Raw genomic sequence first — 24,440 nt, forward strand, 5'->3', positions numbered from 1 at the left:
ATAAATCATTATATGTTTTTCTGTCATGCACTTGGATGTTGCTGATTCATAGTCTTTACCTGTCTTTGTGTTGTCATTTCTTTTTCATTTGTTGTTACTAGGTGCCTCAAGTGACTGACTGAGACCAGCCCCGGTTCATAGGACAACACACTGCCTGTCTCTGCACCATCCCCCAATTGTTGCTGTGCTGGAGCTAATCATCGCAGTCACGGAGCCAATCCGTCTTGTGGAGGATCTTTCTCCTGTTTTCGGATCCTCTATTTGACCAAGCATGACGACTCTTTTTTAAGGGATTGGTTCCTCCTGATAACAAGTCCATAGTACATGAGACAAAGTGTGGCTGTCTTCCTGTCTAAGAAGCATTTTTGCGTTCTCCAAGAAATATTTGTTTGCTCTGTGGCATTCCATGGCAATTTCAGTATTGTTTGCCAACTCCATAATCCAGATGAATCCATTCTCTTTGCTCTTCTTTGATGATTTTCCGACTTTCCCATGCTAGGAGGTGGCTCAAAATGCCACGCCCTCATCAAGCTCACCCTAGTCCTCTACGAGACAGTTTCCTCTTTAATAGTCCGAGGTCTTGTACAGCAAGTTTATATAATGCGATATGGCATTTGATTTCTTGACTGCTGTTTCCATTAGCATTGATTGTGGATCCTAGTCTAATGAACTCCCTGACAACCTTTTCTCCATTTGTCATGGTGTTGTCTACTAGTCCAGTTGTGGGTTTTTGATTTTTCTTTACATTAGGATGCAAATCATACTGAAGACTATAGCCTTGCATCTTCATCAGTATGTCCGGTGCTCCTTGATTTCAACAAGCAAGGTTGTTTCACCTGCATATGACAATTTGTTAAAGAGCCTGTCTTCAATCCTAGTGCTGAGCTCTTTTTCATAGAGTCCACCTTATTTTCATATAGTCTACATTACTTATCATACAGATTGAATAACTTTGGTGATTGGATACATCCAATTTTGAAATTCATTTGGTTCACACCAGCTTGGCAGAACCAATACCTAATTTTTTGTTGAGCTCAGTGAACCAGTTGTTAGCATGGCATTTGTAATTGGGGTCCTCTCTCAGCTCCCCAATATGAAAATCTTAAATTTACATTTCTTGCACTATTTTTATGTTCACCCGTGAACTGTGTTCTAAGCGCCCATAGTAGGGCTTATTCCATGCATAGGTATAAAAAAGTAGAAAGAACATTGCTTTGCATGTAATATTTATTGATAAATTTCATAAACATCATTATTATTCTGATGGAATACTACTTTTCAATTTCCTTTTGTTTGTTACTTCTGAAAACAGACATGTAATGTAAAGAGAAAAGTGCCAAACGGCCATAGGGTTACTTGCTGTCATTGTTTCACTATGTCTCATGCCCCAACTTCCCACGAGATTTCGTGCATTTCCTAAGAGTGTTCCAAGAGCTAAAACTCTTGTCACAACAATTGGTGCAAGTTTAGCTGCAGTGGAAAGGGTTTTTTCAAAATTAAGTGTAACATGTTCAAAGCGTCACTTAACTGTTTCTAATACATCAAACACAAAGACTACTGACGAAGTGGCCTACCTCTAAAGGAGACTGTACTCCTACAGGGAAAAGATGGTTAAGGATAAATCACACAGCCAGTGAAGCTCAGATAGAAGTGAAGAATATTACTAGTGAAGAAGAATATTAGTAGTGAAGATGTAACCCAGAAGCAATATGGCAACAATTTTATTGGTTTTTGTCAGGTATTACTGAATATTTTCACTAATATTTTAAAACTTCCTTATAACATCTAATTTTGTACCTCTTTTATTGTTCTTATTTAAGTATTAACTGTATTAAATAATAAATCACCTTTAAGTATGTCATTTTTTATATCTAAAACCATCATCAGGGCAGTGAACTGATTGTTAAATTATTTGAAGCCCCCTCTGGGTACAACCATGAATCTGCATTTCCTGATTTGACATCTTGTTCTGTCCCAGTGACTGTCTATTGGTTCGCATACAGGTTCTGCAGGAGTACAATTAGGTGTTCTGGAATTCACATTTCCCCCAACATTATCCACAGTTCATTATCATCTACAGAATCAAATGCCTTTGGATGGTCGATAAAATAGATGTAAATATCTCTCTGATATTCTCTGCCTTCAGCCATGATCCATTTGAATTTAGCCATCCGGCGTGAATTTCTGGCAGCTCCTTACCCACATAATGTTTTGTACCATGTATCTTTTTTTTTTTTTTACCATGTACCCATGTATTTCTTTTCAACAATTTAACTTGGTATTCCCTTCATAGCGGAGCCTTGGTTTTTGCTATTGTTTTTGCTTAATATCAGTTTTTGGTAATATGCTACCTCTTGAAATGTGTCAATGTGGACCAAATTTTTTGGTACATTAACTTTATATCTTTCTTCCATCTTCTTTTGATGCTTCTTGGAGTATTTTATATATACATACATATATATATATTAATCATTGTATTGGGGGCTCATGCAATTCTTATCACAACTGATACATACATCAATTACGTAAAGCACATGTGTACATTCATTGCCCTCATCATTTTCAAAGCATTTGCTCTCCACTTAAGCCCCTAGAATCAGGTCCTCATTTTTCCCTCCCTTCACGCTCCCCTTCCCTCATGAACCCTTGATAATTTATAAATTATTATTTTGTCATATCTATAAAAAATCCTTCAACATGGCAACATGAGTCTTGATTTTTTTCCTACAGTTATTTTGGCTTGAGATGCTGAGGTTATTCTTCGCTTCTGGTTTTCTAACTCCAAGTCTGTTCATTTCATTTAAGGCTTTACTTTTGTCGCCTTGAGTTCATCTTTGAGATTTTCTGCTCATGTTTTTTACTTTACCCTTTTTCCACTTCTGTTATCTATTCTCAAGAGCACATTTCATATTTTCTTTTATCATCAATTTTGGACCTTTCTTTTCTTTTTTATGACCTACGTATGTACACAAGCCTTTTGACCTTTATATGTTAATTTAAGGAGCCTTAAGTGGTGCTATGGGTTAGGTTCTGAGTTCAGTGGTACAAACCCACTACATAGTCCTTGGGAAAAAGATGAGTTTGTCTGCTCCCATTTAAAAAAAATGTAGTTTCAGAAAGCTTATATAGGGTCACTATGAGTCTGAATGGACTGAATGGCAGTGGTTTGGTTGGGTTGTTTTTGGTGGTACCTCCCACTCCTCCCCCCCAACACAGGGAAATGGTGTTGTTGACAAAAAAAACCTCTTAAACATATGATTACTACCCAAAGGTAATGGTCCAAACCCACCAATCTGCTGTACATGAGAGAGACGTGAATATCTGCTTCCATAAAGAGGGCAGCAAATAAACCAAATGAGAAGATTCTACGCTGTCCCATGGGCTTGCTCTGAGTGAGGATGGACATGCTGGCACCCAACATCAACAACAGCATATGTCATTGACAGGTGTTTTCTCTAAGCTGCTTTTTAAAGTTTTCACTCTGTTCATTGCATTTTTCCTCAAACTTCTGTTTTAATTTTTAGGTGACCAATCCCACAAGAAAATTTAATTACACATTTAAGAATATTTACCCTTGTAATGATTTTAAATGTTTGCATTTTAGACCTAGCATTTTAAACCACTTAATTATATTATCCTATATTTCTCTTCCATTAGCTTAACAGTAAGGTGCCCTTGTGGTATAGGGGTTATGAGATCAGTAGATAAACCATCAGGTCAGTAGTTTGAAATAACAAGCTGACCTATGGGAGAAAGATGAGATTTTCTGTTCCTGTAAAGATTTACTACCTCAGATTTACTACCGCACAATCCTACTCTGTAGAGTCACTACACAATTACTTGGAGTTGAAATGGACTGAATGGCAGTGAGCTTCAATTTTTCTTTTTCAGCTTAGATATTGTTATTTATTCATTATCTTAAAGATTCCTAGATGCATTCTTGACTTATTAAATATTCATAAATTAGTAACTTTACGTTCCTCCAACAAGCTCAGAACCTTAAGAAACCTTCAAGATATTTAACTTGTTATCAACTAATTGTCATTATCATCTGTGGTGCAATGAATTACTTGATGTGGCCCTTCTCGCCATAATATTTGTAGCTTCCAACAATAACCAAACGTGATCAAGTATACAGTGTATATGGAACTCTAATGTGGGGATAGGTCAGTTCTGCCATCCTGTTGTGTTTATCAAGAGCCGCTTTCAAGTTGAAATGGGGGAATCACACTATCATCAAAAAATAGAGCCAGAAGTGAAGCCCATCCTTTGGATCCCAAGATTCCCACATGCTAAACATTCTTGATCCAGGAGGCAGAGGATGGTGACAACAGGGGAGTGGAAGAGGAGTGGTAGCAGAATAACAAGAGAACAAGACAAAAGAAAGGGTTTCCATGCCCATCAAGTGAGTAAAACTGAATGCTTGTGCTATGGGTTGCCTCTCCAGGCACTTACTGGGTACGTGCATGTGTGTGTATGTGTGTGTGTGTGTGGTGTAGTGGGTGGGCCTGGTTCTAGGCTTGCCAATCCATGGAGCTGGAGCCTAGAACCTTCCAGCTGAGGTTATGGAAGACTGCATAACCCTTTGTGCATTTATTAGTGGTGCTCAAAGAACTTTGCAACATTAACTGAGAAGAGCATTAATCAAGGGACCATATGGCAGAGAGCCTAAAGACCAGAGAATGGAGTGCCTGCAAGACTGAAATACTGTATCCCTAATATGTCTGATCCTGAGCTGTAACTTGTTAACTTCCTTAATAAATAACATAATCATGAGTATGGTCTTTGGTTTTTATGTGGATGGTTGTAGCAATGATTTATTGAACCCAGTAAAGAAGAAGAGAACGTCTTGGTAGAGATGGTTGGTACCAGAATTGGTAATAAAAAAATACATCGGGAGATGAAAGCATGACTGACCTCTGACTCATAGGACTAAGCCTTGACTGATGTTGAGTCTGATTCTCCTTCCACTTTGTGATGCCATGGGATGTCAAATGCCACTCTGACATTTTGATATTTTAATCTCTATGATTTTAAGGCTCACATTATTGTTATATAGTCAATAGCTATCTATATACCTTGACAGTTCTGTGCCTTAATTTTAAACAACTGTGCCTTTCTTCTACCCTGACTTTTTTTACTTAATTCCATGGGTTAGGGACTAGATGTAATGCTGGTTAAAAATTATGGTCATTTTCTTGCTTCTTATGGCTATACTAATGTTTTAATCATTAAGATAATTCTAATGAATTTCTTGGGTATGTATAATTTATGAGCTAAAGATATAACTCTAAACTCCTGAAGAACAAGATTATTTTTAAATACACTAATAGATACTGAATTTCAACAAATGTTTTGTCATATTTATTGAAACAATCACTTGACTTTCCTTACTTAATTGATTATGTACTGAATTACAATAGATGTCTCAATGCTAAATAGGCACCTTTCCTAAGTGGAATCTTTCACAAACACCCAATTTACTGCAACATCTCACTCCCTGCAATTTTATTTTAGATCATTCAATCTATTGTCAAAATAAAGTGTGATATATAACATTATGCTATTCTTTTCTAGTTTGGATTATGATTTATCATCAATCCACAGAATTGGTAAAACACACACATACAAACGTTTTCAAGGCCCTTAGAAGAATTTACTTCAGAGGACAGCACTGAAGCTACAGCTCAGGGAGAGGGACATGTGTGATCAGAGCACATGGGAGCAAATGAAGAGGGAGGAAGAGAGAGTGGAACACATCCTGGCCCACCAAGCCCTGAAGACGATACCCCTGCTCAGAGCAGCCAATTCACAGAGAGGATCATATGGCTGCCCCCCCCTATGAGACACGACATCACTCACCGATCTATAGCCCTACAGGGGACAACACTGAAGACACAATGTGGGAATTGCACCCAAACTGACCCCACCACACTGAGGTAAAACACTAATGGGAATGCAACAGAACAGCAAGGGGAGCAGAGCAAGGAAGTCCCGAAGGAGTACTAAAAATAGACTTTGGGCCCAGGGCACACCACCACATCACACTTGACTAGAAAACACTCCTAAAGGTGAACAAACAGACCCTGAACTATTTATAGACTTTTCTTTTTTAAATCATTGGTTTGTTGTTGTTTTCTTTTCTTTTATTGCTTTGTTTTGCTCGGTCTTGTTGTTGTGCATATTATCATCTCTGCGGGTCTATCTAAAATAAGATATGCTGGAGAAACAATGTGGAGAAGAAAACAACAGGACAGATGGTTCTGGGGGGACATGGGAGAGGGGGTGGTTGGGTAAAGGAAGTGGTATTAATAAACCTAGGAACAAGTGATCCAAAATCGGTGATGAGAAGGGTGTAAGAGGCCTGGTAGGGCTTGATCAAGGGCAATGTAACTAAGAGCAATTACTGAAAGCTAAATGAAGGCTGATAGTGGGACATGATAGTGGGACAAGATAGTTGGAAATTAAAAGGAAATAAAGGAAAGAATAAGTAGGCAAAGGACATTTATAGAGTTCTAAATACAGGCATGTACATATGTAAATATATTTATATATGATGATGGGGAAATAGATCTATTTGCATATATTTATAGATTTAGTATTAAGGTAGCAGATGGAGAATGGGCATCCACTCTCAAGTACTCCCTCAATACAAGAACTTTATTCTATTAAACTAGAATTCCAGGTTGCTCACCTCCGAATATGATCGCTGAAGACAAAGCGGGAGCATAAGTATATGTTTTGAAGAAAGCTGATGGTGCCCGGTTATCAAAAGGTATAGCTTGGGGTCTTAAAGGCTTGAAGTCAAACTAGCAGCCATCTTGTTCAGAAGCAACAAAACTCACATGGAAGAAGCCCACCAGCCTGTGTTATCACGAGGTGTCAAAGGGATCAGGGATCAGGCATCCAAGAACATAAAATCATACAATTGTTAAGGAAGGGGAGTGCAGATTGGAGACCCAAAGCTCATCTGTAGGCAACTGGACACCCCCTTACAGGAAGGGTCTCGGGGAAGAGATGAACCAATCAGGGTGCAGTATAGCAACGATGAAACATACAACATTCCTCTAGTTCTTAAATGCTTTCTCCTCCACTATCATGATACCAATTCTACCTTAAAATCCAGCTAGACCAGAGGATGTACACTAGTACAGATAGGAACTGGGAATCCAGGACAGATGATCCCTTCAGGACCAGTGGTTAGAATGGTGATATGAGGAGGGTGAGGGAAGGTGGGGTAGAGAGGGGGGACTGATTACAAGGATCTACATATAACATCCTCTCTGGGGTATGGACAACAGAAAAGTGGGTGAAGGGAGATGTCTGACAGTGTAAGCTATGACAAAATAATAATAATTTATAAATTATCAAAGGTTCATCATGGAGGGGTTGTGGGAAGGGAAGGAAAAAAAGGAGCTGATACCAAGGGCTCAAGTAGAAAGCAAATGTTTTGAGAATGATGAGGGCAATAAATGTACAAACGTGCTCGACACAATGGATGTGTGTATGGATTGTGATAAGAGTTGTACGAGCCCCCAATAAAATGATTTAAAAAAATAATAATAAAATAAAAATAAATAACAACCAACAGCAACCACAAAACTTTATCAATGTTAAAATAACTTCAAGAATAAGTTGAATCATTGCATCTGCTTCTACCTTTTGCAATAATTTATATAAAAAGGAATTATCTACTTCTTAGAAATTTTGAAAAAAATTATACCTGGTTCCATTTTTTATGTGTGAATTTTTTCAACATACTAAATGGTTATCATTCTATTAAGGTTGTTGGAATCCTTTGGGTAAATATTGGTAAAGCACACTTCCCTGAGTATATTTTTGTCTAGATCTTCAAAGTAAAAAAGTAAACCTGATAGTTTGTTATATATCTTCAAAACATATTTTAAATTTCCAAGTAATCTGTTGGCTCATTTTCAAGACTTCATTCACTTTCAAAAATTTTTGAGAGTAGTAATCAGAATTAATGTCTTCTTATATTGAATCTATTAATTCTGCTTAGCAGCTGTTTTATGTACAGACTTCCATTCCTATCTTTGACTTTATTTTCCTTAATTACTCGTGCTTTGAGATTGCCAGTGAATCTTTATATTAGAGTTAATGCAACAATGACAGTGACAATGTAATATGAAGGGGCCCCCTGTTCCCCAAAACAGAAGAAACTGCTGGGCGGAGCTTTCACAGTATGCATTTTTTCCATGCGAGATCAGCAGCAAGTAACTCGCTCTGACTTAGTGCACCCAGTGGGGTTACCTGGGAAAGTTCTCTTTGGTCAAGGTGAATTTTTTGTAAAAACAGTTTCACACAAACAACTTGTGTGTGTGTGTGTGTGTGTGTGTGCACGTGTGTGATGGCTGATTTATGAGAATAGCACGCAGCTGTGAAATTTTGTTTCCTGCTTTGGAAAAATGCCATAGAAACTGTTGTGATGTTGAACACATCATACAAGGACAGTGCCATGGGAAAAACCCAGGGTATAGTGGTTTTCTCGTTCATAAAAGGTGAAATATCGATTGATGACAAACCTCATTCTGGATGTGTCAACTTCCTAAACAAACGAAAATGTCAACAAAATGTGTGTAATCATGCTCAAAGACCAATGATGGACCATTGAAGAGATGGGGAAGTTATCTGGACTGTCAGCGAATTTTAATGGAAGATTTGGAAATTAGAAGGGTCACTTTGAAATTTGTGCCTGAGGTCCTGAATGACCAGGAAAAAGAGTATAGAGTGGAAACGCGTGGTTCTTTGAAAGAACAGCTCTAAAGCAACTCAGACTCCCCCCCAAAAAGGTCATTACTGGTGAAGGGACATGGTGCCATTCTTATGACCCCAAAAGCAAACATCAGTCAAGCCAGTGGAAGACACCATCTTCACCTTGCCCTCAAAAAAGCTCATTAAGTGAAGTCAAAGATAAAGATGATGCTCCTTAGGGGTTTTGGTGTTTTTTTAATGTGAGGGGGACAGTGCATTTGGAATTCATTCTACCAGGTCAGGCTGTTGATTAAACTTTCTATTTAGAAGTTCTGAAAAGATTGCATAACAGTGTGCAACAAAAAAGGCCTGATTTGTGGCAGATGGGGGACTAGTTTTGCCACCCAGACAATGCACTTGCTCACACAGACATTTCATTGTGCCACTTTTGGGCAAAAAACAGCATGCCTGTCTTACCCCATGCACCTTTATCACCTGGCCTCATTCCATGCAACTTCTTTTGCTTTCCATCAATGAAGAGGGACATGAAAGGACAGATTTGATGATGTAGAAGAGTGAAAGAAATAAACAACCATCTGAATAGATGAGTTTGAAAAATGTTTCCAAGAATTAAATCACAAATTTGACAAATTTATTAAGTGTAATGGAGTACTTTGAAGGTGGTAAGATTGTTTTGTAAAAAAAAAATTAAATATATAGCTTTGAAAAAAATTGGGTTTGCGGTGGGGGGGTACACACATACACACACGGTACATCAGTTAATTCGAACTTTATTCAAATTTATATGCCAAGTAGTAATGCTAAAGATAAAGAAATTGAAAAGTTTTACCAACTTCTACCATCTGAAAATGATCAAAACACTAATTAAGGTACATTGATAACTGTCAATGATTACAAAGTAATTGGTTTTCCTACAAAGAAATCCAATCCATACAAATATTATTCAAATGTATGAATCAACTACAAAATCTAGAGATGAACAATTAAAGAATACTATCAACATCTTCAGTCTGAAGTTGATCAAACATGCAATCAAGATTCATTGATAATTATTGGCAATTGAAATGTAAAAGTTGGGAAGAAGGAGGAAGGGGCAGTAGTTGAAAAATAAGGTCTTGGTGATAGAAGCAGAGCTGGAGACATGATAGAATTTCGAAAGAACAACAACTTATTCATGGAAGATGCCTTTTTCAGCACACAAAAAGTGACTATTTTTTCCATGAGAAGAAGAATGTTATATCAGGATTGGGGGATTAATAACGTGATATGCTGATAACACAACACTCTTTGCTGACAGTAAAGAAGACATTACGAACTTTCTGATGAAGATCCAAGGTGATAAACTTCGGTATGGATTACATCTCAGCATAAAGAAAACAAAAATCCTCAAAATAGGATCAATAAGCAACATCATGGTAAAGATTTTTAAAATGTTTATCTCATTTTACTTGGATTCACAATCAGTGCCCATTAAAGTTGCAGTCTACATGAAGCGTGACCTCATCTACTCGGAGGCCAGAAGAACTCAATGGTTCCATCTACCAGTAACAGCTACTCTGATTAAGGTCACAATCGAGGGGTCTTGATACAATGAAAGAAACAGAACTTCAAATAAAAAAAAAATCTAGACTCCTAAACCAGTTGAGACTGGAGGATTTCCCAAGACAATTGGCATGAGATACACTTTGAATTTTGAACGAAAACAAACCCTAGAGGTGACCTTTTAGCTAAATAACAGACTGTTTCACAAACAAAGAAAATATCAGCCATGGATACTGTGCTGCTTTTATTAAACTACCCTCTAATGAGTCCTAACGGTCAACAATTAGTTTGAGACAAAAATAAGTAGGTAAGGGGATAGGGGAACTCGACCAATGAATGGAAATGGAAGAACCAGAGAGAAATAATGAGATGCACTGTGATGAAGGTACCAATGTAACTATACAATTTGTGTAGTAATTGTTAAAAGGGAAACTGGATTGCTGGTTAAACGTTAACCAAAGGACAAGAAAATAACGTTTAAAATGTTTTCTTCTGTTTTCTCCTATGTTCTATTTTCCTGCAGTCATTATCTATGCTGAATTCATTCATGTTACTACCCTTAAAAATATCTGTCAAACTCTTTCCTTCCTGGGTTTTTATTAGATTTTAGAAGTTGCATTCTTCTACTATTTTATCATAATATCAAGATAAGGTTGGCTTTTTGAAATGTGAAAAGAAACTGAAATTCATCAATGCTGTATAACTTTAATACTTGACTGAAAGTTAAATTTAAAACATTCATGCGATGACCATGTGGCCCTCGCTTGGTCCCAGGGTGCTGAGTCAGCATGAATAATCAGATTAATGGGGCAGGCCCTTGACTATTCCATGAAAGATTGCTAATTAGAAAACATATTTGTAGCAAAGGTTATCATACACTTCTGAAACACCATAATATATTGTAGTATAATGCCTGCTTTGTCTAATACTCCAAAATTCTAGGAGTGGTCTAATGTTTAAAGATACGATACCTTTTCTTTAAGGACTAAATTTTTATAGCTCTTCTCAGCTTGCGGAAAACACAAAAAACAATGGAAAATAAATAAACAAATCCCTGTCTGCTTTCTCCATTTTATCTTTCCATAAGCATAAATGTCACTTAAATATATCCCTACAGGATAAAGAGACGATTGTGCAGTTAACAAAAGGAAAGGAAGTTCTTTGTGAAATTTTTCCTAGATGACTCTAAATGTTACTGTTGAAACTACCATCATTTCCACAAATTTTAATAGATGAGATAGGACTAAATTCCAGACTACTAATTATTGCCACACTGTCATACTGCATGATGCAATTCAAATCAAAAGATTTTCAGTGTAACTCTGTCAAGTGACATTCAGTTTAACTACAGTATATATGAGGTTAATGAGATTGCAAGGGGGTAAAAGGAAATAAAAAGGGCTCCTTGTTTCTGAAGCTCGCTTTTTAAAGTCGGGCAATAGAGCAACTGCGCAGAGAGAGAGAGAGTAACGATGATTGGGCGATGAGTAAGGAAGCCCCGGGAAGAATTAATGCTTCGCCCCAGCAGCTCTTAGAGTTCAGCGAAGCTGGGCTATGGTCAGTCTCTCTCTCTCTCCTCTCTCTTGCTAAAAAAAAAGAATTAATGCTTAAAATTATGGTGTTAGTGAAGAATATTAAATATCTTGTGTATTGCTAAGACAACAAACAAGCTTAACTTGGAAGAAGTTAGTGCCAAAATCCTTAGAAGTGTGGATTGGGCTTTGAGCGTGTTATCAGGAGGAGCCAGTCCCAAGAAAGGGACATGGTGTTTGGTAAAATAGGTGGTTATGGAAAAAGAAGAAGACCTAATGAGATGGACTATCTAATACAGTGTCTACAATAATAGGCTTAAACATAGCAGCAACCGTGAAGATGGCACAGAACGGGGCAGTGTTTGTTCTCTTGTTCACTGTGTCCCGAGGAGTTGGAACTGCCTCTATGTCACTTTAACAACAAATGATGACTGAAGTATTCATGAGGTTAAGTAATACCTAAGCCCTAAAATGCCACACTCTGAAACACAAAGCAGACAGTACATTCCATCTAATTCTGATTATCAGAAAATAGTTATTTTATAAACTTAACATGAATATCCTTTATTTACATTTGTTTGAGAACATGATCCCATCTATTTCTGATAGTTGTACTGCCTCCTAAGATAGTTGAGAACCTATGTTGTTGGTTACTGTGAAGTTGTCTCTGATTATTATATATCTAGAAGCTTTGGTAGCACTTTTTATGACATCTTTAAACTCCTTAAGAGGTTCTCCTATCCAGGATTTATTTCTAATAATAACAAATACACAATCATGTGACACGGTGTTAAAAATATCTCAAGTAGCGTCCATTTACTTCGGTCACTGCTACTGGATCACTTATAGACGGAGAGGTATTATGCTGTCATAGGAAAACTGAAGAGCTTTGCCTTAAAAAAAACTACAGTCTAGGTGGGTCAACTAAATCACACCACATCTATTTTAGAACCATATAATATAGCAGACATTTAAATGCTTACTGATAAGCTAAAAAACAACCTGAAACGATCAGGAACATATATCAGTGAGAATAAAATCACAGAATGTGATTAAACAGTTTGCCCAAATGCTTCATTTCTATTGTGAAGCAATCACTGTGGTGCTTCATTGAGAAAGTGGGATTTGATTTAGGCCTTAAACAATAAACAAACTGAAAATAAATGCAAAGCTAAAAGAGATTAAGCCAATTAATTTATCTCACTTTTCCTGATTTTATTGGTTTGAAGACAAATGTATCCTATTCAATTGAGCTTTACCAAATAATCCATTAATACATAAAGTTCATATTAGTAATAATACTTTGTGCGATAGATAGCTTATTTTCTTAATCCAAGCTCATGTTACAGAATTGTTCTTTTTGCAAACTACTAGATTGACTAATCTTGACAAGAAGTTGCTTTAAGCAGTTAAAGATCCAGATGCCGATCAGCATGCATTAAGTGATTCTGCTTAATTGGTTTATCCAAGTAAATTACTTACCTCAGTTCCTATTACAATTTCTTCCCTGGTAGAATAGAACAGGAACTCATATAGCTTGTAGTGTTGAAATAAGCTATAATATGAAATAATACTTCGGTCACAAAATGGATACATATTAGGATATTTATTAAAGGAAAATTGTTCATACTGACTGAGCTGATGATACTAAATACAAATACAACAGAGCTAGACGCCTCTTTATCCAAAACAAATTTTCCCAAATCATTTTTTGAGACATGAAAATATATCATGTTACTTACAATAATATCAGTAAATTTATCAATAAGGAGGGAATAGGTTTGGGGTAATAGAATAATTAGATTGCATTCTAACTTTTTCTGGCTTAAAACCAAATAATACCCTACTCCAAATAACACCAAGCCTCAAATTATTTTTCATGTTTTGCTCCAAACTGGAGTCATTTTCCCCTTATGAATGACATGAATTCTACATTTTACTTCCATATCAATTATTTCTTCTCCTTTCCTTAAACTGTATTACAATACATCTCTAATAATATCTGAAAAGTGATGCCAGATGAAAAGAAATTAATTTAGAAAATTCAGATCTTCCACTAAATATGATATTGCAAAAAGAAGAAGAAGACGAGGGAGAAGAACGGCCTGGTCTTCTAGTCCCCGAAACTCAAAACCATGAAACCCCTATGGAGCAGTTATACAATGAAGGGCTTCGGGGGTCACCGTGGTTAGACTCAACTCACCAGCAACTGGCATAACATGCCTATTAGTTACTTCCACCCATGTTCCTAAGCTGTTACCAAGATGACATAAATCTTTAATAATATTCAAAAACGGGTTACAAAATGAACTGAAATCCGTTTAGAAAATATCTGATTTTCCTAAAACTATATTAGCTCACAAACAGAAGGGGAGGAATTAATATAAAGAAAATTATTTCTTCAGTGTCTAAACGACAGAAAAACAGAAAGGTCTGTACAACAAATAGTGTTAGTGAGTTTAAAGTTCCCATAAGCACATTATCAATAGTTTGAAATTGTACTGATACACTGCCTTCTAATATCCTGTTTGGCATAATGTTTGAATTTTCTAGTTCTCTTCCAGCTGGTTATGAAAATTAATAGACTCATAATACAGCAAAATGCCCCAAGTACAAAAAAATGGTCTTGGTGGTTTCTCTTTCACTCTGCTGCCTTTTACTATTTAAGAAAATTGATTTTAATATAACTGAGAAATTAACATTTACAAAATGTGGCTAGTGAGCATGTATAATAATGGCTGCTCCTGAATGCTGTAATGGATCAAAGTTTCAATTCATTTGGAATCAATGAAGAAATCCTCAGGCAGCTGGGTCTTTTTGAGTTCTATTAGCAGTTGATCTCCCTACTAACACAATCTATTAAAAAATGATGGGTGTGCAGACATAGTCATGGCATTTCTTTTGGGTGGGTGGGGGAAAACTTGAATGTTAAAATTACTCATCAGCATTCAGAAAACTTACTTAGCTTTTGACATCACTTCGATTTGTTGGCTAGAAAAGATGTCAAGATTAGTGAAGTTTGATAATTCAACAAAATAAATTCAATTTCTACTTCCCTTATACTGGTTACCTAGGGAAAGATGTAAACTAAAGTCGTGCATTGGCAATAATTGATTTTGAATTACAAATATTAAAGGCTGCATTTTGGAAACAGCTTGGCGTCTTCTGAGTTAGTGTAAGACATTCCTTTCTCTATCTTATGTCACACAAATAATTTAAATAATAAATCTTCCTTTCTGCCATTATAGAAATGAGTTCATTTCATGCCAAGAGGGAAACTGACTCCCTACAATGAAAATAAATGCATGACTTGAATAAAGTGGTTAAAGATGCAGAGTCAGACACAAAGACAGGACTTGGGTGAAGTAAGGTCAATATCCCAAGAGATGTTCACCTCAGGGTCTGGTCAAGGTGGATCTCTTCACTCATCCTAGTCCCCTTTGAGTCTAGGATTCAAGATCCTAGACTATTTGGTCAAAATTCTAGTCTTAGGCCTACATGAAAGGGCAGCTAGAAAAGAAAAAGTAAAGTTTTATAAGGAAATATGCATAGACCTGGAGTTAGAAAACCAAAAACAAATAACATGCTTACAAATATCAACCTGGGAAGGATGGGGTACTTCCAGGAAGATGGCAACTGAATAACCCATATCAGAAGGACTCTGCAGAAATCAGCGCAGAAGAGTTACCAAGAGGGAAATTCCACACTCCCAGGTCGCTGGAAGAGCATCATAAAGATAAGTAGACACAGATCCAATAGGTTTTGCTAAGTTGGGGTCTTTTGGAAGTCGACTAGGGTTTGACCTTATCCCTGCTACTGTCTTGGCCAGAGCTGGGATCATTTGGAACTGGTCCAAGGGCTTTATCTCAACACAGCCACAGCTTGCCGCTGCCTGGGGGAAGGGATTTACCCCTCCAGCCCCACTGTCAGGGACCAGGGCTCAGCTATATTGTTACCTTTCCCTCTTTTCTCTCTATCCTCCCATAGTCTCAGTGGGTGTAATTTCTTTTCTTTTTTCCCTTCCCTTTTCTCTCACAAGCCACTGCCAACTTCCCTTAGCCTAGGGCATTTATACCTACCCTTCACCCAGCTGGAAGAGCTCCACCCTCCGCAGCATAACCTTAGGCTGGGGAAAGCTTGCCCACAGTCCACTAGGGGATATCCCACCCAAGGTCCTCTGGGGGAAATCTGCCCACCTTCTTCCTGGGGAAATTATGCCCACCCATCCTCTGTAGTGCATAACACATGGCTGGGAAAATCCTGCACACCTTCTTTGGAGGAGATCCTGTCTGCATGGCTCAGGAAGCACTTTCTCATCCTCTGTGGTCCCACGTGACTGAGGAAACTTCCTCCTACCTGCTGCAGTGCCTCACATGGCCTAAAGCAGCTCAGCCAGCACTCATCAAAGTTCCATGCTGCTGTGGGAACCTCTGCCAACCTCTGCAATGATCTACCGAACCACAACCTTCTGTGGCACTCCTGTTGCAGCAGGCACCCCAATACCTCAAGCTGTCGAGGGCACACCATCATGGCTTCTAGTGAGATCACCCAGTACAGCACCATCCTCATGGGACCACAACAACTCAACCAGCATCTCCTAAGAGGTTTATCCAACTTTCCCTCCAAATAACAGAATACTGGTTGACTAGAGAAAGAGTGAAGCCACAGGAAGATAAAGTGGGAGGCCAATTTCATAGTGAAATTAGCTGCAGGCAGTTTGAAGAAGCATTCCTAGGAGTCTCCCAGAAAGAGCCAGTGCTCTTCCGACTCCCTGCAAAATGGCAACTGGCTCCTCTAAAACAATGCAATGCAAACAGCAATCAGCCCCATGAACTCAAAGAAAAAACAGGAGAAACAAAAGGAAATGGCAAGAGATGCCCTGAACCTAATTACATGCATAGATAAAGCAGATATTGATCTGCCACAGAGAAATTTTCAGAACTCTGCTTAGAGTCATACATGATATGAGGGAAACAATACAGAAAAAGGATGAAATAATAGAGAAATAAAGACCACACACCAGAAGGAAATACAAGAGCTTAGGGGTCAGATAACAAAAACCAGTAGCAGACTCACAGACTTTGTCAATCGAGTGGAGGAGGCAGAAAAGTGCAACAGTGACCTAGAGAACAGCAAAGCAGACTTTAACAAACATGAACAAAAATCTAATAAGATCATCAGAGAAGCTCAAGAAAACCTAAGAGCTATGTCTAATGCTATTAAGAGAAACAACATCAGAATAATCGGATTACCAGAGGAAAACAAAATAAAGGAGTCATCTGCAACAATAGTGAGAGAATTCTTGGAGGAAAACTTCCCGAACTTAATGAATGAAAACCAGGCAACCATTCAGGAGGCTGAAAGAACACAAGTCAGACTGAATCCCAAGAAGAAGTCATGAAGGCATACAATAAGCTCTCCAACTTTGAGGAAAAGGAGAAAATCATGAAAGCAGCTAGGGAAAAATAAACAATCACTTATAAAGGTTTCCAAATAATATGGTCAGACCTATTTGCAGACACTATGAAAAAAAGGAGACAGTGGAGTAACATATTCCAAATATTGAAAAAAAATAACACAAACCCAAGTTTACTCTATCTAGCCAAATTATCTATCAAGATACATGGAGAAGATTCTTTCCAGACAAGGAAAAACTCAAAGAAAACAGTCCTACAAAAGATCTCTGATGACCCAGTACAAGCAGAAGAACAGTGCTCACCAAGCATAAATAAGAGACTGCCACATAGAATAACCCTACCAAGAGGGCAGCAGAGTAAAAACAGTCCCCAAGGTAGCATTGGCTTAAGCGTGGGAAAAAAATCAAGAATGAAAACACACACACACACACACACATACACACAACATACTGATAAGAAAGGGAAGCAGGACAACACCCAACACAAAAGGTATAAGATGACATCACAGAGTCCACAGATGGTGGTAATTACCTTGAATATTAATGGACTGAACTCAGGCATTAAAAGTCTGAGGCTAACAGACTGGCTTAGAAAACACAACCCATCAATCTGCTGCCCACAGGAGACACATCTCAAGACTACAGACAAAATTAGGCTGAGAATCAAAGGCTGCAAAAAGGAATATCAAGCAAACAGCAATTTAAAAAAAAGCAGGGGTTACAATCCTAATCTTGGATGAAATTGACTTCAAAGTGAAAACCATAAAAAAAGATAAGGAGGGACACTATATAATGATCAAGGGAACGGTAGAAAGAACCACTAAGCATTGTAAACATATATTCCCCAAACGAGAGACCCACTGAATACGTCAACCAAATGCTCCAAAAGATGAAAAAAGAAATCACAGCCTCAACCATTATAGTAGGTGACTTCAATACGCCACATTGTGAGAAAAATAGATCACAGAGAAAGAAACTCAACAAGGAGGCTAGAGAGCTAAACACTACAATTAGAAAATATGACCTCATAGACATTTAGCGCTCTTCATCCAAATAGAAAAATAAAATCACATTCTTTTGAAGCCCACACGACACATATTCGACCATAGACCACATGCTGAGGCATAAGGCCAATCTGCATAAATGTAAGCACAATGATATCATACAGACCTCTCTCTGACCACTGTGCCACAACACTGGAAATCAACACAAGGAAGATGAAGAAAACAAGAGCACAGAATTGGAGGATGAACAACTTTCTATTGCAAAAAGGAGCATGTACTGGCCCAGATCAGAGATGAAATCAGGAAATTTCTAGAAACCAATGAGAATGAGAACATGACATACCCAAACTTATGGGACATAATAAAGGCAGTTATCTGAGGAAGTTTCTTAGCAATACATGAATGAATACATGTAAAAGGAAGAGAAACTTATGATTGATGACACACAATTTACAACAACTAGAGCACAGTCAACAGGACAATCCTACTAATAGCAAAAGAAAATAAATAATAAAAATCAGGGCCAAGATTCAGGAAATAGAAAGTAAGAAAACTATGGAAAATGCTCCTAAAAATTGGTTCTTTGTAAGGATAACAGAATCGACAGCCACCAACAAACTTAACCAAAGAAAGGAGGGAACAAATTTCAAAAGCAAGGTTGAGGGATGAAAGAGGGTACATTACAACAGACACTAATGAAATCAAAGGATAAGTACACAGTACTACAAAGGACTGTACTCCAATGAATTCAACAACTTGGAAGACATGGGCAAATTCTTGGAAAAACAACCCCTTTCTATCCTATCCCCGATGTATATCAAGAATCTGAACAGAGTCATAGCAATAGAAGAAATAGACAAAGTTTTCCAGGGATTACCAACAAAAGAAAAATCCCTTGGACCAGATGGCTCCACAGGAGAATTCTACCAATCATTCAGGGAAGAACTGACACCAGTCCTACACAAACACTTCCAGAACGTAGAAAAAGATGGCAAACTGCCGAACTCCTTCTATGAAGCTGGTGTAACTCTGATACTGAAATTGGGCAAGGATCCCACAAGAATTGAGAACTACAGACCAATATCCCTAATGAACATCGATGCAAAAATCCTTAACACAATACTGGCAGTTAGAATACAAAAGTATATAAAACAAATAATTCACCATGACCAAATGGGAGTCATACCAGGGATGCAAGGATGGTTCAATATATGAAAGACCATTAGTATCATTTGTCACATTGACACAAAAAATGATAAGAACCACATGATAATATTGATAGGTGGGGAAGAAGCATTTGCCAACAACCAATACCAAGTCCTGTTTAAGAAACTCAAGAAGAAAGGAATGGAAGGAAAATTGTTCAAAATACTATAAGCTCTATATGAAAAACCAACAGCCAATGTGGTAGTCAATGTTGAAAAGATGAACACAATCCCACTGAAACAGGGGACCACACAAGGAGGCTCCTTGTCCCCACTCTTATTTAACATTTTACTGGTGATTTTAGCCAACAGCATAAGACAAAAAAAAAGACATCAAAGATATTCAGCTGGGGAAGGAAGAGGTGAAACTATCATTATTCACAGATGAAATCACTTTATATATGGGAAATCCCAAAACCTCCACAAGGGGAGTACTGGAAGCAATAGAGGCATATGGCAGAGTGGCAGGATACAAGATCAACAAACAGAAGTCTATCAGACTGCTATATACATCTGATAAGATTTTAAAAAGTGGTACCCTTCACAATAGCCAAGCACAAATTGAAATATCTAGGGATATATCTGACTCAAGGATCAAAAGATTAATATGAGGCAAACGACAGAACACTATTACAAGAAACCAAGAGTGACCTCAACAAATGGAAGAATATCCCATGCTTGTGAACTGGAAGACTCAAGACAGTAAAGATGTCAGTTCTGTCCAAGGCACTATTTAAGTTCAATGCAGTCCTGATACAATTACCCTCATCTTTCTTCAAAGAAATGGAAAAACAGATTACCAATTTAATATGGGTAGGGAAGAAGCCCCAAATTAGCAGAGAACTCCTCAAGAAGGACAGAGTGGGAGGGCTTGCTTGACCTGTTTTTAGCACATATTATACAGCCACAGTGGTCAAAACTGCATGGTATTGGTATAATGACAGATACTCAGACCAATGGAAAAGAAGTGAAAGCCCAGAAATAACTCATCAGCATACAGACAATTGATCTTTGATAAGGGCCCAAAAATATTCAATGGGAAGCAAATGTCCTCTTCAACAGGAGTGTTGGAATCAATGGGTATCTATCTGTAGAAAAATGAAGCAAGATCCTTACCTTACTCCATGCACAAGAATAAACCAGGTACATCACAGACCTAAAGGTAAAACCCCAAACTATTTAGGCCATCAATGAAGGAACTGGGACAAACCTGCCAACTTTGGCACAGGGAATACATAGTCTATCAGAAAAAGGGAAAGACACAAATACAGATGAGTCACAAATTGATAAGTGGGATATACTAAAGATAAAACACCTGTGTATATCAAAAGTATTCACCAAGAGAGTAATAATAGAGTCCATGGACTGGGAAAACATCTTTAGCAATGACATTATCAGACAAAGATCTTATTACTAAAATCTACATTACTCTGCTTTCTCCCCAAAAGAATAAAAACTGAAAAAATGAATTGCCCACTGAGTAGGTGGGCAAAGGACCTGAACTGAAGTTTCACAAGGGCAGAAATCTGAATGGCCAATAGACATATGAGAAAATATTCATGATCATCAGCCATAAGATAAATGCAAATTAAAACAACTATGAGATACCACCCAACACCCTCAAAGCTCACCCAATTCAAACACTCAGAAAGCAACAAGTGTTGGAGGGGCTGTAGGGAGACAAGAACTCTCATCCACAGCTGGTGGACCTGTAGGTATGTACAGCCATTTTGGAAATCAATTTGGTGATATCTAAAACAGATGGAAATTGAGCCAGCAATCCCCCTACTGGGCATGTACTCAGAAGAGGCAAGAAACAAACCATGGCCAGACCTCTGTGCACCAATGTTCATCATGGCACAGTTCACAATCACAAGGAGTTGGAAACAACCCAAATTTCCATCAACAGACGAATGGATTAAAAAACTGTACATACATACAATGGAGTACTATGTATCACTCAAAAGCAGTGATGAATGTATGAAGCACATCACTGCATGGGAAGAACTGGAGGAAATTATGCTAAGTGAAGCAAGCCAAGCACAAAAGGACAAGGACAACATGCGTCCGCTGAGTTAAGCTTAAAAAAATGCAAAAGGGCATAGGGGAAAAGCTACTGTATACAAACATTCTTGGGGTAAGGTTCAGGTAGTATGGCAGGGGCCAGACCAAATCCAGGGATTCATATGTTAGCCAAAAAAAAAGCAGGGGGAGAAGGGGGTAACGGGGGAACAGGGCACTAACCCACCCAAGGAGACGGTATTATTCATATTTCCATGGGAAACAGGGACAGACTCCATACCAGTACTTCAAGATGTAAATGCAACATACAGCATGAAGCAGGAAACCCGTAGAGAGGTCTGAGAGATCAGCCCCATTCCCAACTATGTAGGAATCACCCCTCCCCACAGAATAATTTGCTTCAGAGGACAGTACTGAAGCTACAGCTCAGGGAGAGGGACATAGACATCACAGCACATGGGAGCAAATGAAGGGGAAGAAGAGAGAATGGAGCACTTCCTGGCCCACTAAGCCTTGCGGATGATATCCGTGCTCAGAGCAGCCAATGCACAAAAAGGATCATATGACCAGCCAATCTACTAGATATTACATCCCTCACTGACCCATAACCCTGCATGGGACAACACTGGAGCCACAGTGTTGGAATTGCGCCCAATCTGACCACACCACACCGAGGCAAAACACTAAAGGTGTTCAATAGAACAGCTAGGGTAGCAGAGCAAGGAAGTCCCGAAGGAATACAAAAAATAGACTTTGGGGTCAGGGCATAGCACCCCATCAGACTTGACCAGAAAACACTCCTAAAGGTCAACAAATAGACCTTGAACTATTTACAGGCTTTTCTCTTTTTTTGTCATTGGGTTTTTCTTGTTGTTTTGTTTTCTTTTGTTGCTTTGTTTTGCTCTGTCTTGTTTTTGTGCATATTATTGTCTCTGCAGGTGTATCTAGATAAGGTAGGCAGAAAAACAATCTGGAGAAGAAAACAACGGGGCTGACAGTTCTGGGGGAACATGGGAGAGGGCTTGATAAGGGAAAGGATGTGCTGTTAAACCCAGGGACAAGGGAACAACAAGTGATCCAAAATCGGTGGCAAGGAGCGTGAAAGAGGCCTGGTAGGGCTTGATCAAGGGCAATGTAACTGAGAGGAAGTACTGAAAGCCAAATGAAGGCTGAGCATGATTGTGGAACAAGAGGAAAGTAAAAGGAAATAAAGGAAAGAACCAGCAGGCCAGGGGCATTTATAGAGGTCTAAACACAAGCATGTATATATGTAAATATATTTATATATGACTATGGGGAAATAGATCTAAGTGAATATATTCATAGGTTTAGTATTAAGGTAGCAAAGTGATATAGGGTCTCCACTCAAGTACTCCCTCAATGCAAGAACACTTTGTTTGACTAAACTGGCATTCTATGGTGCTCACCTTCCCAATACAATCAGTGAAGACAAAATGGTTGCATAAGCAAATGCAGTGAAGGAAGCTGAAGGTGCCTGACTATCAAAAGATATTGTGTCTGGGGTCTTAAAGGGTTGAAGATCAACAAGTGGCCATCTAGCTCAGTAGCAACAAAACCCACTTGGAAGAAACAGGCCAGCCTGTGTGATCACAAGGTGTTGATGGGATCAGGTACCAGGCATCAAAGGACAAAAAATCATATTAATTATGAATGCGGAGGAGTGCGGAGTGGAGAGCCAAAAACCATCTGTAGGCAAGTGGAAATCCCCTTACAGAAGGTTCACGGAGAGGAAAGGAACCAATCAGGGTGTACTGTAACAACGATGAAACATACAACTCTCCTCTAGTTCCTTAATGCTTCCTCCCCACCCCACCTTCACCCCCCACGATCATGATACTAATTCTACCTTACAAATCTGGCTAGACCAGAGGATGTACATTGGTACATATAGGAACTGGAAACACATGGAATCTAGGACAGATGAAACCCTCAGGACTAGGGATAAGAGTGGTGATACCAAGAGGGTGGAGGGAAAGTGAGGTAGAAAGGGGGAACCGTTTACTAGGATCTATATATAACCCCCTCCCTGGGGGATGGACAACAGAAAAGTGGGTGAAGGGAGACATTGGACAGTGTAAGACATGACAAAATAATAATAATTCATAAATTTCAAGGGTTCGTGATATGGGGCATGGATGGAGGGGGAAAATGAGGAGCTGATACCAAGGGCTCACGTAGAAAGCAAATGTTTTGAGAATGATGAGGGCAACAAATGTACAAATATGCTAAACACGATGTATGTATTGTGATAAGAGTTGTATGAGGCCCCAATAAAATGATTTTAAAAAACCCGAAAGAAATATCAACCTGAAGGAACTGAAGGAAAATTTCAAGTTGTAATATTGAAAGAGGGTATAGACAAAATGCTGAATGAAGGCATAAAAAGATGGAAAGAATATAGTCACTATACATTCAACCACTTCAAGAGGTAGCGTATGATCAAGAACCAATGGTATTGAAAGAAGTCCAAGCTGCACTAAAGGCATTAGTGAACAACAAGACCTCAGGGATTGGTGCAATACCTAATTAAATGTTTCAATAAACTGATGCAGTACTGGAAACCCTTACCCTTTTATGCCAAGAAATTGGGAAGAAAGCTATCTGACAAACTGACCGGAAGAGATCATATTTATACCCATTTCAAAGAATGGTGACTCAACAGAGTGCAGAAATGATTGAGCAATGTCATTAATATTGCATGTAAGTATAATTTTGCTAAAAATTTTCAACAATGTTACAGCAGGATTTCAGCAGGAATCTGCCAGAAATTAATGTCAGATTCAGAAGAGGATATGGAATGATGTATCCCTCATTGATGACATGAGATGTATCTTGGCTGAAAGCAGAGAATACCAGAAAGATGTTCATTGTGTTTTATTGACTGAACAAAGGCATTTGATTGTGTGGATCATAACAAAATATGGATAGCCTTGAGAATGGGAATTCCAGAACACTTCATTGTGCT

At 38.3% G+C, this 24,440-nt stretch overlaps 1 protein-coding gene across 2 annotated transcripts in view; it reads right to left on the bottom strand.

The window, feature by feature from the left end:
* The window catches only part of CABCOCO1 (ciliary associated calcium binding coiled-coil 1), a 176,809-nt gene that overhangs the window by 112,833 nt on the left and 39,536 nt on the right, over positions 1-24,440 (bottom strand). For both annotated transcript variants that reach the window (XM_075534381.1, XM_075534382.1), the window contains exon 5: positions 13,290-13,362. In XM_075534381.1, coding sequence (XP_075390496.1) covers positions 13,290-13,362 — 73 coding nt within the window. The remainder of the gene's footprint in view (positions 1-13,289; positions 13,363-24,440) is intronic.

This window comes from Tenrec ecaudatus, chromosome 16 (assembly GCF_050624435.1).
Source record: "Tenrec ecaudatus isolate mTenEca1 chromosome 16, mTenEca1.hap1, whole genome shotgun sequence".
NCBI lineage: Eukaryota > Metazoa > Chordata > Mammalia > Afrosoricida > Tenrecidae > Tenrec > Tenrec ecaudatus.